Raw genomic sequence first — 18,119 nt, 5'->3', positions numbered from 1 at the left:
GACAGCCAGCGTGTGTCTGCAGGACTTGTGGCCATGCACCTTTTCTATGCCCGCCAGTAGGTTTTCTTTCTTTCTTGATCAGACCAGAGGTTTGCTAATTTTCTCAAAGCATCAGCTTGTGGTTTCACTGATCTCCATTATGCTTCCTACAGCATTTGACTTGACTCTTTCATCTGGTATTTCCTTCCTTCTGCTTTGGTTTTAAGTTTCTTAAGGGGGACACTTAGATCACCGATTTGAAGACTCACTCACAGCATTAACATGTGAGCCTGCAACCATTTCTGTAAGTACTGCTTTCGCTACATCCCACAGACTCGTCATTTTTTTCGTTTAGCTCGGAATATTTTCTCTTGTACTTTCATTTTTGACCATTGGTTATTTAGAAGTATATTGTTTAATTTCCAAATAGTTGGGATTTTCTATCTCTTTTAGTTACTGATTTCTAATTTAATTCCATTGTGGTTACAGAATACTGTCTGGCTTCACTCCTTTCAAATTTCTCGAGATCCATTTCCTGACCCGACATGTGGTCTAGTGAATGGTCTGTAAGCTCCTGAAAAGAATGAGGTGAAGTGTCCCATAAATGCCCATTACTTCAAGCTGGCTCGACATTTTGTCTCAGTTGCTGAGACAATGTTGAAACCTCCCACTTGGCCGCTTTATCGAATTCCCTCTCCAGCTACACGTTTTGTTTCTCCTATTCTGAAGCTGTTGTTAGGCACATATACATTAGTGTTATTAAATGCCCCTTTATTTCTAGTACTGTTACTCTTCCTAAAACCTACTTTGATATTAATATAGTACTTTTTCTTTATGATTGTTTTTGTTATCTATTTTTCTGAACTTGTACTTTTTTCCTGTATTTCTACATTTAAAATTTCTCATGGACAACATAGCTGGGTCGTGCTCTTTCATTCAATGTGACGTCTCTGCCTTTTAACTGGAGTGCTTGGCCCTTTACAGTCAGTAAAATTGTTTGAATGGTCGGTGCTTAGTCTTCTAGGCTACATAACAAAACAGCACACAGAGTGGCTTAAACAACAGAAATTTACCTTCTTTTAGTTCTGAAAAGCTAATCAGTGCTTATTCTGTGTCTGTTGAGTTTCACAGATCTGTGGGCTTATATATTTCATATCTGGGAAAATTTCAGCCATTACGCAGATGTTTCTCTTGACTTCCTTCCATCCCCATTTTGTGGGATTCCAATTATATGCATGTTAGACCACCCAAGATCACCCAAAATAGGTCACTGGCATGTGTTGTGTTTTGTCTTTTAAGTATTCTGGCCACCACAGGCTGTTTCAACACTCACCTGTTCCTGGATGGCCCAAGAGCAGCCCCCATTCCTCTACCCTCCCAAGAACCAGAGGGGGCATCAAAGACAGAGGGTGTCAAGCCCACTGCATCTCACACCCACAAAAGGCTGGCTGTGGGGCAGGTGTCTGAGGCTGCCTAAAGGCAAACGCTGTTCTCCACTTGTCTCAAGCATGGGCTTCAGATGCCCCTGGGGCCACCACTGTCCCTGGAGGAAAGCTGGAAATCACTGATCAGTAGTCATCATGTAGAAACTAATAATTCAATTATTTTCACTGAAGAAAATCTGAAGTTATCCTTATCACCCTCATCCTCCTGAGGGAAGGGGGGGGTCTCTGAGACAGCACCCAAAATCCCAGGTGAAAATGCCAGGCATGAAGGTCACACACCGCAGAGGGGCCCGTGGCCCTGGTGCTCTCCAGAGTGGCATCCTTCCACTGCCACCTGTGCAGGCGGCTATTGTGGGATCCCGCTGAGAGCAGATGCCCTACAGGGAGGTGCTGTGAACCACCCACAACAGTGGGACCACAGGGCTATTGCATGTAGTAAGCTCCAGCCGCCTCCTAGAAAGCTTAGCACTAAAGCCGAGGCCACAACAGCAAACCGATCCAACCCTGGCATGTGCCTCAGGTCCTGACTCCCCTTTGCCTCCCATTTTGACCCTTAATTCCTTTTTCAAACAAAGTGAATCATGAATAAAAATTTATATTCCAGATGGAAATGAAAATAAATCAAGATGACCAATTAACCTATAATTAGCCTACCTGCAGAGAGGAGAAAAGAATGAAGAAGCAATGGGAGACAGCATTAATTATTGAAACATTTTATTGCTTAAGTAAAACATAGATATATGTAGTAATATTGATTCTGTCCCGTAAGGAAAAGTACTTTCTCAGAGATGAATTTCCATTGTGAATTAGGATTTCTAGTTAGAAAATTCCTCGAAGGGAAGATCTGAAGTTTCCATCATAGTGAATACAGAAATTCTAATATGGCTCCAGCAAAAACTTTCCGGCATAATTCTCAAAATCTGTGCCCAGTAACCAAAAATAATTTGAATTCAGATATCTTGAACGGTTAGCCCAGGGAAGAACTTGATTTTGCTTTATCTGAAGTACAGCTGACAAGGCATACAGCAGTGACTCGACAACTGGGTGTGTTGCTCAGGGCTCCCCACGCAAAGTGCGGTCACCACCTGTCATCACACCACGGGACCGCAGTAGCACTGGCTATCCTCCTGCGCTGTACTTTTCATCGCTGAATCACACATCGTGGAACTGGAAGTTCTTAAACCCCTTCATCTGCTTCCCTCATCCCCCACCGCTTCCCCCCGCACCCACCACTTTGGTCTATATTTACGAGTCTACTTCTGGTTCGTTGAGAACTTGATTTTTAATCAGGCTGGGGCACATAACTTCCCCTCAAATAACTGGAGACACATCTGCTCATCTTGAAACAGTCACTCTCATCCCCTGAAATTGATGAGGTCGTGGCCCAGCATCCGACATGGTGCCCTAGTGACGCTCTCAGAAAACCCCAGATCTGTGACTGTTCCTAACATGACACAAAACACAAGTGTGACCCGCTTTGGCCGAACGGAATCACATGTCTGTTTATTAAGGTACCTGGCCACAGAAGTGACAACATTTTCAGTAGAAAAGCAGATTTTCGTTTCTTATGTTCTGTCCAGTGATGTGGCCATGGCTGGGAGCCTCCCAGGGGCAGTGGCCACTTTGAGGAGCAGACCATGGAAAATCACCACCTGGGTTATTGCTGCCCCTGTGGGGGGAGAACATGGGCCAAGACAATAAGTGCAAGAGCAAACCTGATAGATTTCAAAGCGATCCCAACAGTTCCTTCAGCCAAAAGAGACGCTCATTTAAACTGTCTGGGAAAAGTGCTGACACTCCACAGGCATCCACTGAACACCCACTACGTGCCACACGGCGTGGCAGCCAGTGGAGCCGGCAGGCCGTCAATGTGTACACACAACCCAGCCCCGCAGGGCTCAGAGCAGAAGCACCACCTTGGGGCAAAGGACGGTCAGTGGAGAACAGTTTAGACCAAGGCCCAAAGCAGGCGAGCTCCAGGCAGAGTCAGGGACAGCACTCAAGGCCATGAGAGCTGCAGAGTCAAGGTCACATGGTGCAAAGTCTCAGCGAGGGTCCTCCAGGGACCTCCAGGGCAGAGAATGGCAGGAGCAGGGGAGCACTCAGACATCTGGCTGTCTGATGGAGGACAGTCAGCCAGGAGCACAGCCAGGGGCTGCTGCCAGTCCAGGAGGCAGTACAGAGGAACAGCAGGCAGAGAGGGCACTGGGGTGGGCAAGCAGTCTGGGGCCCTAAGGGCAACACCAGGCCTGGCTCTTATTCTCATCAAAGCTCCTGGTGACTCCTCACAGCCACACTCCTGGGGAGGCCCGAAGCACGTGAGCCACTTGTTCTCAAAGGTCAAAGGTAAATCCAGAACCCGGGTTTTTCACCCTGAGCCCCAAATCCATGCACGTCAAACCAAACAGATTTAAAGCCAGAGAGGAATTCGGAAGTTTAGCACCAAAGAGGCATCACCTTGGAAATCCGGCCCTCACTTCTGCTCTGAGCACAAACCAGGACATGAGAGTTGGCAGCCAAGAGGGCGTCCCCCGGCATCAGGCCTGCCCAGCACAACTGCTCTGCGGTCCCCGGCACACGGCAGTGCCCCACAGTGGTAACCACCAAACCACCCACGAACACTCACCCCTCTGTACGCTTGGTCTCCCGCCCATGCCTCTGTCAGCACCAGACACTACAGGCTGCAAACTCGGGAGAGAAGGATGCTGGCGCCCACAGCTGGCAGCACCGCCATGCAGCATGGGTGGGCCTGAGGTGTAGGGCAGGGCTGGCAGCCACGTCTGGCTCCCCTTTGAGCAGGCACAGACACTTGGCAAGTCTGCTCCCCGTTCCTTCCTGAGCCCTGAGCGCCTGGGTGAACAGGGAGACCAGCCTCCCGCTGGGCTGTTCAGAAAAGCTGTCACACCCTTTGGCCCCACAGAGGTCACAGGGACAAGCCTAGCCGAGCCGGCTCCTCGGCAGCACCAAGCAGGAGGCCTATGACTCACAGTTCCCCATCCCAAGAACTCAGATATTGATCAAGAAAGTCCACCCGCCCCCCAGCCCCATAGCAAGGACGAGCGCCATGCCCAGGTACCGCAGAACACGCCACACCTCCTCCAGGATCATGGCTCAGCTTGCTCCTTTCCTCACCTGAGCTCCATAAGCTCTTCTAAGAACTAAACCTATCCTGAAAATCAAGTGTCTAAAGCCCACCAGCCCCGCCCTGCCCCAGGCCTGGTCCCACCCTGCTCAGTAGCCCCACCGACACCCATGCCCACCACCCACCCAACTGCCAGGCGCCTTCAAGGGTGGCCGGCAAGGGCACTCTCAGGGTACAGGTGGGAGAAGCGGCCAAGGGCCCAGATGGGGAACACGTTCCTGTAGCTTGTATAGCTGATGGCACAGGACTTGTTGAAGACGCCAGCAATGTTTTCCTGAAAGAACACAGGGAAATAAACACAAAGGCTCCACCACGTGGCTAAGGGGCTCCCTGAATGGAAACCCCGGACAGACAGTTGGACAGCTCCTGGGGAGTCTACGCAGGAACCTCAGCAGGCCGCCTTCCTGCTGCCACCCTAGCTCTGGACCCCTGCCCTGCAGCAATTCCTCCAGCCTGAGTTACCAGCTCCTCACAGCTGTGTCTACCCCAGACTCACCCAAGGGAGGGGGTCAGCCTTATATGACCTTATGACCCCATACCTGCAGGACAGGTGAAGGTTGCCACTGCATTCCCTGCTGAGTCAGAGCCATCAGGCAGAGCCTGAGGGTGTCCAGAACCACCCCACCACCCCAGCACCAGCCCTGCCTCCGAGCCAGGGCTTCATCTACAAAAACAGACCTGCTTCCAACACACGCTCTCACTGGTGGTGTTTATGAATCTCAAATCCCCAAAGCTAAGACCCTGCTCACGAGCATGCCACCAGGGGTCTGGCGGCAGTACAGGTGTGCGGAAACGATCATGCAAATCGAAGTTGGTGTTGGGCCTTGGGCTCCTCAGGCCCCCTTGGCATACCTGGGGCCAGTCGCCATTGGGAAGCTGTTTCCGAAGCAGACACCTGACTCCTCTCTCCAGGGCCTCTATGCAGGGATGCCTGGGGGAAGAGGAGGCACTGAACACATCTGCCACCACTCTCTAGAGGAGAGCGCCTCCGGCTACAGCCCAAGCTGCATCCTCATCCTCATGCAGCCAGCATGGGCAGATGTGAAATCCCGTGCAATGACCAAACCTGCCCTGTCTGACGCACCTGCTAGGAGAGCAGGCACCACAGGCCACTAGTGCACATTTTCTACCCAAATCCCAGATATTCAGATCCCTGAGAAACACAAAACACAGCATGTGTGGAGGTGGGCAGGCCGGGTGGGCAGGCCGGGTGGGCAGCCCACAAATGTGGCTGGGTGAGGGCCCTGCCTGCTCCAGACCTGCCCCAGTGACCCCTGCCACCAGGTGCTGCTCTTCTGCTGACCCCAGGACAGGAGGAGGGGAATCCTCGTGCCCACCCAGGCCCACTGGTCCTCAGGATCCTCGAAAGGACACGGAAGTCACGTATGCTAACCCTCACTAACCACGGCAAGGAATGACACACCAGAAGGACTGAGGGGTCAGGAGCGATGGATGGCAGACTGCCCTAGGGGTCCCCACAGACTCAGCTGCTCCCGCTCACACTCACCCAGCCTAACTTTGAGGAGGTTTTAGGAAGATTCCCCAAACGGCCCCAAAGCAAACAGGGCCGCACAGACTGGGACACTGTGCATGTCTGCGTGTGCCTGTAACACATGTGGAGGCAGGAGAGCCCAAAGGGAGCAGCTGCAGGGACCTGCCTCACCCCACGCTGTGCACACAGGCTTCTTCTCTCCCTTGCGGACAGGTCGGGTGGTCTTCTCAAAGGCAAGCCTCCCTGCAGGAAGCCCGCATTTGGAAAGGCCTATGCCCTTGCCCTGCATGCTCACCTCCACCCACCCCTTCTCAGAGCTCAGGTGCCCACACCCCACCCGAACTGCCTGCTCAAGGCTCAGCGTCCTTCCTCCTCTCGACCCCACTACTGGGGGATGGGTCCCGCAGCCCCCACCTGACAGCCATGAGCCCCATCAGGGCCCAGCACGTGTTGTGGATCTGCGACGTGGCACTCTGCACGTAACGCCGCTGCTCGCAGGACTCGAAGTCTTCCCCCCAGCCCCCGTCCACCATCTGCCGGGACAGCAGGAAGTCGCAGGCCTGGGAGACCGCCGCACACACACTGCTGCAGAGACCAGCAAGACGGAGACATTGTCACTCCAGGGAGGCCCCAGCCCGGATCACCACTGGCCAGAACTCCCTGGGGGCATGGGGAGGAGTACGTGGGTGGGTGGGTGGGTGGCTGGGGCAGCCTGCATGCCAGGCCCACCCAATATGTGATGTGAGGGGCACAGAGACACCTCCCTCGCAAATAAAGTGAAAAGCTCTGTGGCTACAGCTACCACGCTGGCATGACCACCCCCCACCTAAAACCCAGCACAAAGCAGAGCTGGGTGAGGTGGCTGGGGACAGCTCAGACCTGACGCCTCCTCCCTTCTCTCAAACCAGCCCAGAGTGGGTCCCACTGGGGGTGGGGACCTGGGGAGCCCAGAGTGCCCCTCCACACACAAGCTACTAGCCAGAAACTTCCCAGAGCAGTGAGGAATGCCTCAGCCCAGTGTCTTTACTGAGCCACCATTGGCTCATGAGCCAGGAATCTCACTGCTTAGAAAAATACAAAATATGCCCAAAATCCAACATCGAAGGGAAAGACACCCCCAGCAGAGTGTCCTGCTGAGAAGAGCCCCCCATCAGGGTCAGACGCCCTCACTCACCCACTGCGGTAAGTCTGCCCCATGCAGGCGAAAGCTTCTAGCCCAAACCAGGTGCCGTAGGTGAAGCAAACCCCCCAGGAGCTGGAGGAAGACAAAGGAGGACCTCAGCCTTTCCGTCTCGCTCAGAAGGGTGTGGAAAACAACAGGAATTCTGCCAGACTTGTGGGAACACGTTCCATCATGGGGTCGGGGAAGCTGGGGTTATTTTCAAGAAAACCATCCACATGGCCTTCGGCAAGCCACCAACTTGTGTCTTGGGCTTTAAGGCTGAGCAGAACAGACCCGGCCTGGCTCTCACAGGACAGAAGAACTGATCCACGCCCAGGGAAGGAGTAATCACAGACACGACCAGGCCCCGGGCCACTGAGCCCTTCCCACACACTCGGCCAAACTGCTTCAGCAACAACTCGGAGCAAACACCACCAGGATGAGGCCAGGCGCTCAGACCCGAACAAGGTCCACCAGAACTCTGTTGCTGGCAGCTGCACTCCCAGAGCCTTCTGGTGTAGCACAAGGACACAAGTGAGCATCACCGGAGCACACTGAGAGCAGAGCCCTCCCAACCGCCGGCACACCCGCACACCCAGGAGCTCACTTACCCTTCCCAGGAGCCGTCAGCCCGCTGCTTCTGCCGACAGAATTCCAGGCCCTGCTTGAGCGTCTCCCTGGAACACAGAGGATGCTAATAAACACTGCAGGGAAACAACAATCCACCGACCCCAATCCCACCCATCCTACCGCCTCAGATGAACAAGCACGGTCTCCCTTAAAAATAGGTAAAAAGAAACCAATGGTCAAGAGGAGAAACACAAAGGTCGGACAGGAAGAGATGAGAGGACACGGATGGGAGAAGCAAAGTCGCGGTGACAAGAAAGCAGTGCAGGAGGAGAATGGGGTCAGCGACGGACCCATACTAGAAACAGCTACAGACAGCATCTGTTCACCGCAATCACGTCAGTGACACAAGCTTAAGTAGATATGCAAAATGAAATTTTAAAAAGAAATTAAAAATGAGAGAGAAAATGATAGATTTAGAGGACAGAGATCCATCTTAAGTCTAACTGGTTCTCTGAAAAGGTTGGAGGGAAGGTACAAAGACAGCCTCCAAGGTGATCCGCAATTGTCTTGCTTACAGGTACTGACTCCCAGGATATCCCTCCCCTTGAGACTTGTTTTTTACAAACAGCAGATTGCCGCCAAGCTGACGGGACATCACTTCTGAGACTCAGGCATGGAGAAGTCTAGCTTCCATCTTGCTAGCAGACTCCCTATCTTCTGCTCACTTCGTGAGATGCTGTGGAGAAACCCACGTGGCAAAAAACTAAGGGTGGCCTCTAGCCAACGCTCAGCGAGGAAATGGGACCCTAAGGCTGACATTCTGCAAGGGAATGGAAACCTGCCAACAACTATATGAACTTGGAGCGGACCCCTCCTTAGCCGATGCCCGGATGAGACTCCAGTACTGGCCGCAGTCTGGCTGAGCCCGGGGAGGACCTGCAGCAGAGGACCCCGCTGGGCCGTGCCTGGGTTCCTGACCCACAGAAACTGGGAGGCAACAGACGTGTGTTGTTTGAAGGCACCAAGTTTTAGTCATGTTGTCACTCAGCAAGAGAGAACCAACACAAAGGATGAAGGGACAAACACGTAATACGAGCAATGAGAGAGGGACGTGACCACAGGCGTGGTAGAAACAACAAGGTTAAGAGAAAATAAGGAAACTTCATGCAGCAGATGTGAAAACTTAGACAGAATGCACCAATTACTGGGGAAGTAGCTTCTCAAACCACCTCAAGCAGAGAGAGCCTGGCCGGCCGCGCGCACTAAAGACAGGAGCCAGAGATGCAAACTCTGCCCAGAAGAAGGAGTCCAGGACTAGAAGTTTTACGTGGTAAAACTAACTAAACAAGAATGATCACTCTAATGTGACACAAACTCCTCCAGGGGACACAGGAGAAACACACCCTCAGTACTCGAGAAATGCAAAAGACCGTACAAGAGGGATGAGGGAAACCACAATTTTCAGGCTATCCATGAATGAACACAGATGCAAAATTCAAATCTAAATATTGGGGAACTGAATACAGAAAAGACATGGCAATACCAAGTTGGGTTCATCCCAGAAACAAAGGTGTTTTAACATTAGAAAGATCTACAATAATCATCTACGACATTAACAGATCAAGTATTCTGTTTATCGTCTCCACAGAGAGAGAAAAGCCATTTCCTAAAATACAACACCCATTCACAACAGAGGGAGAAAAACAACTTAGCAAATTAGGAAGAAAAAACTTTAACCTGAAAAGGGGTAACTACCAAAAACCTACACCAAAACTCATTCTAAATGGAGAAAAATTAGAAGCATTCCCCTTTATGGTCAAGAAACACAAGCAAGACGCCACTGCCGTCACTTCTGCTATGCGGGCTTCTTAGCCAGGACAGTGAGGTGAGGAAAAACATGGTATTTGCACATGACAGGACGGTCTAGGGAGAAGACCCACAAGAATCCACAACTAAGTAGAATATAAAGAGTTGCCCAGATGGATTCACTGGTGATTTCTACATTCGAGGAAGGAATTATACAAAGTCTCTACAATCTCTTCCAGAGACTAGAAACAGAGGGAACATTGCCTGATTCATCCTATGAGGACAGTGTCACCTGAATACCAAAAGCAAAGACACCACAAGAGAGGGAAACCATAGAACATTATCTCTCAGTAGCATAGACACAGAAATCCTTAAGCGAGCATTAGCAAATCGAATACAACAATGTACAAAAAGAATTATATACCACAAACAAGTGAGAGTTATCCCAGGTATGGAACGCTGATTGCACATTCAAAAATCAATTAATGTAATCTATCGAATCAACAGGCTAAACAAGAAAAATCACATTATCAAATCAAGAACTACCAGAGTATTTGACAAAATCTAACACCTATTTATGATCAAAAACTTCCATCAAACTAGGAAGAGAAGGAAGTTCCTCACCTTGAACAAGGATGTCCCTTTCACCACTCTTAGTCAACATTGTATTGGAAGTCCTAACCAAGGCAATAGGACAAATACCAAAATAAATGGTATACAGATTGGGGAGGAAGAAATAAAACTATGTCTGTTCACAGATGACATGATTACGTATTTAGAAAATCCCAAAGAATCAACCAAAACACTCCTGGAACTACTAAACAATCATAGCAAGGTTGCAGGATATAAAACAATTGTATTATATACAAATTATACAATTTGTATATACAAATTTCTATTTGTATGTACAAATACAACAACACAATTATATACAAAAGATAATTCTTTTCTTACCAGCAATGAACAATTAAATTCTGAAATTAAAATCACAATATCAATTATGTTAGAATCAAAAAAAATTAAACACTTAGGTATAAATCTAACAAAATATGTACAAGATTCATAAGAGGACAGCTACAAAATGATGAAAGAAATCAAAGATATTCCCAACTTGATCTATAGATTTAATGCAGTCCCAATCAAAATCCCAGCAAGTTACTTTGTAGATATTGACAGATTCCAAAGTCTATATGGAAAGGTAAAAAAACCCAGAATAGCCAACATATCACTGAAGGAGAACAAAGGTGAAAGACTGACCCTACCCGACTTCAAGACTTGCGATAAGGGGCGCCTGGGCGGCCCAGTCAGTTAAGCGTCTGGCTTTTGATTTCGACTCAGGTCATGATCTCAGAATTGTGATACTGAGCCCCAAGTCGGGTTCTGCGCTGGGCGTGAAGCCTGTTTAAGTGCTTACAGTGTGGTATTGATGAAAGAACAAACAGATCCACGGAATACAACAGACGGCCCATAAGTAGACCCACATAAATTTAATCAAGCCCTCTTGACAGAGGAGGAAAATCAATTCAACTGAGAAAGGATACTCTTTTCAACAAATGATGCAAATACAACTGGACATTTACTTGCAAAAAAAAAAACCTAGACACAGACCTTATATCCTTCACAAAAATCAGCTCAAATGAACGTGTAAAACACAAAACTATGAAACTCCTCACACGTAACATAGGAGAAAATCTAGGCAACCTTGGGTTTAGTGATGACTTTCTGGACACAATCCATGAAAGGAGACACTGATAAGCTAGACTGCATTAAAACAAGAAACTGCTGCTAACAGAATGAAAAGCCACAGACTGGGAGAAAATCTTTGCAAAATACATATCTGACAAAGGATTGCTATTCAAAATATATTCAAAATGTCCTACAGTGGGACGGTGGAACAACCCAATTTAAAAATGTGCAGAAGATCTGAACACACATCTTACCAAAAAAGATATACAGACAGCTAACAGATGTGTGACAAAATGTTCAACGTTATATATCCTTAGAGAATGGCAAATTAAAACAATATACTACTACATACCTATTAGAATGGCTAAAATCCAAAACAATGACAACAAACACCAAAGGATACAGAACAGGAGCTCTCATCCATTGCTGATGGGAATGCAAAATGATACGGTCACTCTGGAAGACAGTTGGGCAGTTTCTTACAAAACTTATATATGCTCCTACCATATGAACCACCCCTATGCTCCCTTGTATTTACCCAAATGGGCTGAAAACGTGTCCGCACAAAAATCTGCACAGGAATAATTATAGCAGGTTTATTCACAACCGGTAAAATGTGGAAGATATTGTTCAGTAGGCAAATGGATAAACAATGGCATATCTGTACATTATTTTGCAGTAAAAAAGACAAACTAAAAACAGAAACAGGAGTCTGGATAACTCAGTCGGTTAAGCATCTGGCTCTTGATCTCAGCTCAGGTCTTGATCTCAGAGTCATGAGTTCAAGCCCTGCGCTGAAGCCCAGTGTGAAGCCCACTTAATAAAAATAATAATAAAATAAAATAAATAAAAGCAGAAACAGACCCATAAATACAGAGAACTGGTGGGTGCCAGAGGGGCGGGGGTCAGGGGATGGGCACAACGGGGGAAGTGGAGGGGGAGGCACAGCTTCCAGTTACGGGAGGAATAATCGGGGGCATGAAAGGTACAGCATGGGCAGCACAGTCAACAGGACTGTCAGAGTGCTGTATGGTGACAATGGTAGCTACGCCGCGGTGAGCGTGTACAGACTTGTGGAGTCACTACGTGTACGCCCGAAACTAATGTTAACGTTTATGTCAACTACACTTCAATTAAAAAAAAGATTCAGGGGTGCCTGGGTGGCACAGTTGGTTGAGTCTCTGACTCTTGGTTTCGGCTCCGGTCATGGTCTCAGGGCTGTGAGACTGAGCCCCACATCAGGCTCCATGCTCAGTGGGGACTCCGCTTGGGATTCTCTCTCTCCCTCTGCCCCTCCCTCCCGTGCACGCACTGTCTCCCTCTCTCTAAAAGAAATAAGTAAATCTTGGAATAAAGGGGGGGGGGAGCGCCTGGGTGGTTCAGTCAGTTAAGTGTCTGCCTTCAGCTCAGATCATGATCCCAAGGTCCTGGGATCGAGTTCCGCATCAGGCTCCTGGCTCAGCGGGGAGTCTGCTTCTCCCTCTACCCCTCCCCTCTGCTCATACTCTCTCTCTCTCTCAGATAAATAAAATCTTTAAAAAAAAAAAAATCCAAGCCATGGGAAGACAGGGAATAACCTCAAATACATATCACTAAGTGAAAGAAGCTAATCTAAAAAGACTAAGTACTGTATGATTCTAATCATGACATTCTGGAAAAGGCAGAACTATAGTGATTCCCAGGGGTTGGGGGTAAGGGGAATGATGAAAGGGCACAGAGAATTTTTAGAGCAGTGAAACTATTCTGTATGATAATGATGGACACGTGTTTTTACAGATGTGTCAAAACCCATGAAATCCACAACACAAAGAGTGAGCCTGAATGTAAATCATGGACTTCGGGTGATAATATTGTATCAGTATTGGTTCATCAATCAGAAAATAATGAACCAGTTTTTTTTTTTAAGCTTTTATTTATTTGGCAGAGAGAGAGAGCACAGGCAGGGGGAGCAGCAGACAGAGGGAGAAGCCGTTCTCAGCTGAGCAGGGAGCCTGACACAGGACTTGATCCCAGGACCCTGTAGACACTTAACTGACTGAACCACCCAGGCACTCCTAACGAGCCAGTTTAATGCAAGATGTTAATAACTGGGGTAGGTTGCGGGGCAAAGGTGTAAACAGGAACCCTCCACTCAATTTTTCTGTAAACCTAAAACTGTTCTATAAGTGTGTTAAATGTTTAAGTTCAACAAATTGGCTAGAAGATCAATGTCGAAATCAATAGCAGAGGACTCTGGGAAGGCGGCCAAGCAGGAGGCACCAGGAAGCTGCCGCCCCCCGGGCACCAACTGCACTGGCAGACCCTTGTCTGCTACATACAACTCTGGAGTCTGTCCAAGGCTTCCAGGCGGATACTGGAGGGTAAACTGCAGTCAAGCTGGGTCAAGCTCAGCTCCTAGCACAGCAGCAGCAACCCACCTCCCAACCCCAGCCCCTGGGCAGGCAGCCGTGCACCCATTCCTAGAGCACCCTGCGCACAGCTTGCAGCATCTGGAAGGGCAAAAAGGACCCTGTCCTCCAAATAGCGGGCATCTGTGCTCTGCTGCTTCTGATCCCAGCAGCTACTGCACCCCCCACTCCGGCTGAAGTGACCACCAGGGAATTTACATGCTGTTCACTGCAGCATTAGTCACAGTGGTCAAAACATGGAAGCAACCCAAGTGTTCCTCAACAGATGAGTGGATAAGCGAAACATGGTCCAGCTATACAAGAGAGGAGCATTCAGTCTTTTTTAAGTGTTTTGTTTTGCTTTGTTTTTTTGACAGAGAGCGTAAACCAGGCGGAGTTGCATAAGGAGAGGGAGAAGCAGACTCCCCACAGAGCAGGGAGCCCAACACGGGGCTCAATCCCAGGACCCTGAGATCATGATCTGAGCCAAAGCAGACGCTTCACCAACTGAGCCACGCAGGTGCCCTGAGTATTATTTGGTCTTAAAAAGGAAGGAACTTCGGACACAAATTACAACATGAGTGAACCTTGAGGTCATTATACTCAGTGAAATAAGCCTGTTGAGGAAGGTCATCAAAAAGATGTGACCAACAACTGACCCGTGAGCTGGACCCAGGCACTTGGAGGCTCTTCACCCCCTCTCCTGTCCTGGGGATGTGGGTTCCACTTACCTTTCCCACTCCCGGGACAAGGGCTCCAAGGACACAACCTTGAGATGGTCATGTAGTGTTGAGAAAACCTGCACGGTACACTGGACTGAGCCCAGGCAGGGCCTCTTTATAAACTTCTGTGATCTAGTAGGGGGTTGTAGGGGGGATATCGTGGGGGGGAATCCATTCATGCTTTTGTTGCCCAGGACAAGCCTCGTATGTCAGTTCCCTTTGCTTATTAGAACTGCCCCCACCCACCGGGGAGGGGGACTGCCTCTTTCTCCGTCTCTCCCTGCCCTCCATACACAATGCGAATTCCAGAGTACGCATGGGAAGCTCCCAAGAGGGATGGCAACCAACAGACCCAGTCACAAGAAGACAAATATTCCAGAATTCCACTTATGTGAGGTACCTAAAATAATCAAAATCATAAAGACAGAAACCAGCATGGTGACTGGGGGCAGGAGGGATGAGGAAATAAGGTTAGCAGGGGCAGAGTTTTAATTTTATAGAAGGAGACAGTTATGGGGATGGATGGTGGTGCTGGTTGTACAACACTGTGAATGTAATACCACTCAACCATGCACTTAAAAATGATTACGATGATAAATTTAATGTTAGGTGTATTTTAACACAATAAAAAAGAGAAAAAAGTCAATAGCGTAAGAACGCATGACTCTATATTACTAAATAAATAAACAGAGGCAAAGAAAAAGCTTCTAGAACACCAAGTCACGACCCCAAGATCGGGAGTCGTATGCTCTACCACGTGAGCCAGCCAGCCTGGTAGAACGCCAGCTAATTAATACATATGGAAGGAAGGACGATTTTGCAGCCAGCATATGAATAACTGATTCAGGCAAGAATCATCATCAGACAATCAAACGAACAGGCAGAAGTCTGATGAGACACAGGATACCTACATAATCTAAAAATTTCTCCCACAAAGAAAAAAACAGTGACTTCACAGTGGAGAAAACAAGTGGTCATCACCTTATTCACAGGATCAAAGTTGACATATGCTTCCTGGGTCACACATTGAGAAATCCCCATCACTTTTGTCATTTTCCTGACAAAAATGCATAATTTCATAACCTGAATCTAATCATGAGAAAACGCCAGAAAAACACGTTGAAGATATTCCACAAAAACTTGCTACATGCCTTAAAAACGTCAGTCCTCAACCCCAAGGAGAGACTACAGGATTGTTCCAGGTGGAGAGAGACTAACAGCTGGCAGCTCAGTGCAGTGACCCTGGGTTAAATCTTAAGGGAAGATTTTGCCATAAGACAAGTAGGGCCAAGGTGTACAGATTAAATAATAGTATCATATCAATGTTAGTATTATAGTGTTAACTATCGTGATTCATATTTCCATAAGAGAATATCCTTGTTACAAAATGCTAAAGTATTTAGAGACTAAGTACATCATATTTGCAAATTACTCTCAAATGATTTAAGAAAAAATTAAGTGGAAGGGACCATAATTGAGTAAATGTAATAAAATGTTAATAACTGAGTCATTAAAAAGAGGCCAAGAGAAGTGCTACCTCTTTTTTTTTTTTTAAGTTTTATGTATTCATTTGAGGGACAGAGAGAGACAGCACCAGCAGAGGGGACAGGCAGAGAGAGAGCTCCTGCTGAGCAGGGAGCCCGATGAGGGGCTGGATCTCAGGACCCTGGGATCATGACTGAGCCGAAGGCAGACGCTTCAGCACCTGAGCCACCAGGCGCCGCAAGGAGTGCTTTTTACTACTTTTGTAACTTTCCTTAAATTTGAAATTAAGGAAGAATTTCAAGTCAAATAGAGTACCTGGCTACCTCCAATTGTATCTCTAAATCTTCCCGGATAAATTTAGAAATTTAATATCACAAATTAGTACATCTATTTAAAGATTAAACACTTCAAACTGTCTAGAACTTTCCATGGTAATAACAGTCATCCTGTGCTTCCCACACTGTTGCTCCCCCCCCCACCTTGAGCAGGGCAGCCCGGGCCAACGGGTGACACGACTGGGACCAGGGCCACACCACCGGGAAAGGGCAGGAGCAGGGGGTCTCCCCACACAGGCTGTCCACAAAATCAGGTGGCTCCAGGGAAAAATAATGGTCCCAGATAAAGATCTAATAAGATAACATTCATTAAGGTTACAACAGGGAAAAGCTGGAAAATGACAATGAAAATTTAGAAATAACCAAGAGGCTGCTAAAACAACAAAATACCTGCCACCACTGTGACTCCTGAAGCAGGAGAATGCAGCCTGACAGTGGACATCGCCCCTGCTCTCAGACACCTCGCCAGCACAGCCAGCTCCACACGAACCATGGCAATGTGGGATCAAGCAGTCCTAACAGACTCCTCCCTGCGGCCAAGAGCAACTTGCTTCTGCATTGTCCAAGTCTCCTCCAGGAAGCACACTTTAGTTTCATTAAACTTCCTAAAACGATGATCTATTAAGGGAAAAGGACAATTGCATGAGAGTGTCACTGCGGACAAGCTGTGCCCAGAGGAAGGGACCACAGACCATCCTGCAGCGCAGCATGGTACCGGTACGTGGACCCCCAGGCCCCAGTGAGAGAAGCGCGACAAAACACAGTGCCCCCAAGTGGCTGCGCCGCCCGCCAGAACAGAAGGAAACCAGCAAAACACCACTAGAAAATCCTCCGATTTTTTGGAAGTAAAGCCACATGCTCCTAAACAACTCCTGACCAGAGAAGAACTCACAACAGAAACAGAAAGTAATTTTAACTGAGTGGTACGCCAAGACTTACCGTAGACTTAAGCACACATTTAAAAAGAAAGCCTGAAACTCATTTAACTGTCTAATTAGAAAAAGAAATAAAAGTAGAAAGAAAATAGCAAAGAGCAAAAATTGATAAAACCAAAAACTCGCACATCAAAAAAATAAACGTATGCCATGACAGAATCAAAGACTGAAGACAGTTTCTTTGAAAAGCCTGGGAAGACTGACAAGCTGCCAGGGCGTCTGGGCGGCTCCATCGGTGATGCGTCTGCCTTCGGCTCAGATCATGATCCCAGGGTCCTGGAATCGAGCTCTGCATCGGGCTCCCTGCTCAGCGGGGCGTCTGCTTCTCCCTCTGCTCCTCCCCCCTGCTCATGCGCATACACGCTCACACACACTCTCTCAAATACATAAATAATCTTAAGAAAAAAAAGAAAAGATTGACAAGCTGCTGGTGGAGAAGAGGCCCAGGCCACCAATGTCGGGAAGAAAATGAGGACTCAGTGGGACGGGGCTGCTGTTCAGGACACTGCAGGCAGCTCTGTGCAGATCCACATATAATGGAGCTGAAACGGGACAATCTCCCAAACTGGTACAAACATAAGAAAAGGAAATCTGTACAGTCCTAGAACAAGTAAAACTGAACCTATAATTAAAAAGTTAACACTTTCCCTCAAAGGAAACTCAAGGCCCAAATGGAGCCTCCAAACACTCGAGGCAGAAATAGCACAAATTCTCACAAACTCTTTCAGAGAATCTCAAAAGAAAAGATACTTGCCAGGTCCTCCTACGAGTCCTGCATTACTTTCACAGGAGAGCCTGAACCTGAAAAGGACACCGTATGGGAAACTGCAGACTGGTTTCTCTATAACCACAGTTGTAAAAATCCCTTAAAAAGCACTTTTCAAACTGAATCCAACAATATCGAAAAAGGAAAGCATGCTATGGCGCAGCTGAGTCTAGGTGGCTTTGCCGTGAAGCATGAAACGATGAGATT

The 18,119-nt window shown here is 48.1% G+C and overlaps 1 protein-coding gene across 4 annotated transcripts in view; it reads right to left on the bottom strand.

The window, feature by feature from the left end:
• Positions 1 to 2,121: 2,121 nt before the first annotated feature.
• Positions 2,122 to 18,119, bottom strand: part of LSS (lanosterol synthase) — a 34,688-nt gene continuing 18,690 nt past the window's right edge. For 3 of the 4 annotated variants that reach the window (XM_034654174.1, XM_034654184.1, XM_034654180.1), the window contains 5 exons: positions 7,832 to 7,897; positions 7,233 to 7,313; positions 6,473 to 6,643; positions 5,419 to 5,497; positions 2,122 to 4,840 (listed from right to left, as the gene is read on the bottom strand). In XM_034654174.1, coding sequence (XP_034510065.1) covers positions 4,709 to 4,840; positions 5,419 to 5,497; positions 6,473 to 6,643; positions 7,233 to 7,313; positions 7,832 to 7,897 — 529 coding nt within the window. In that variant the 3' untranslated portion in view covers positions 2,122 to 4,708. The remainder of the gene's footprint in view (positions 4,841 to 5,418; positions 5,498 to 6,472; positions 6,644 to 7,232; positions 7,314 to 7,831; positions 7,898 to 18,119) is intronic. The other variant, XM_019799482.2, reaches the window with a different exon arrangement.

The sequence above is a fragment of the Ailuropoda melanoleuca genome, chromosome 1 (assembly GCF_002007445.2).
Source record: "Ailuropoda melanoleuca isolate Jingjing chromosome 1, ASM200744v2, whole genome shotgun sequence".
Lineage (NCBI taxonomy): Eukaryota > Metazoa > Chordata > Mammalia > Carnivora > Ursidae > Ailuropoda > Ailuropoda melanoleuca.
Note: the sequence above shows the minus strand (reverse complement) of the source record. Positions and strands in the feature narration are given on the sequence as shown.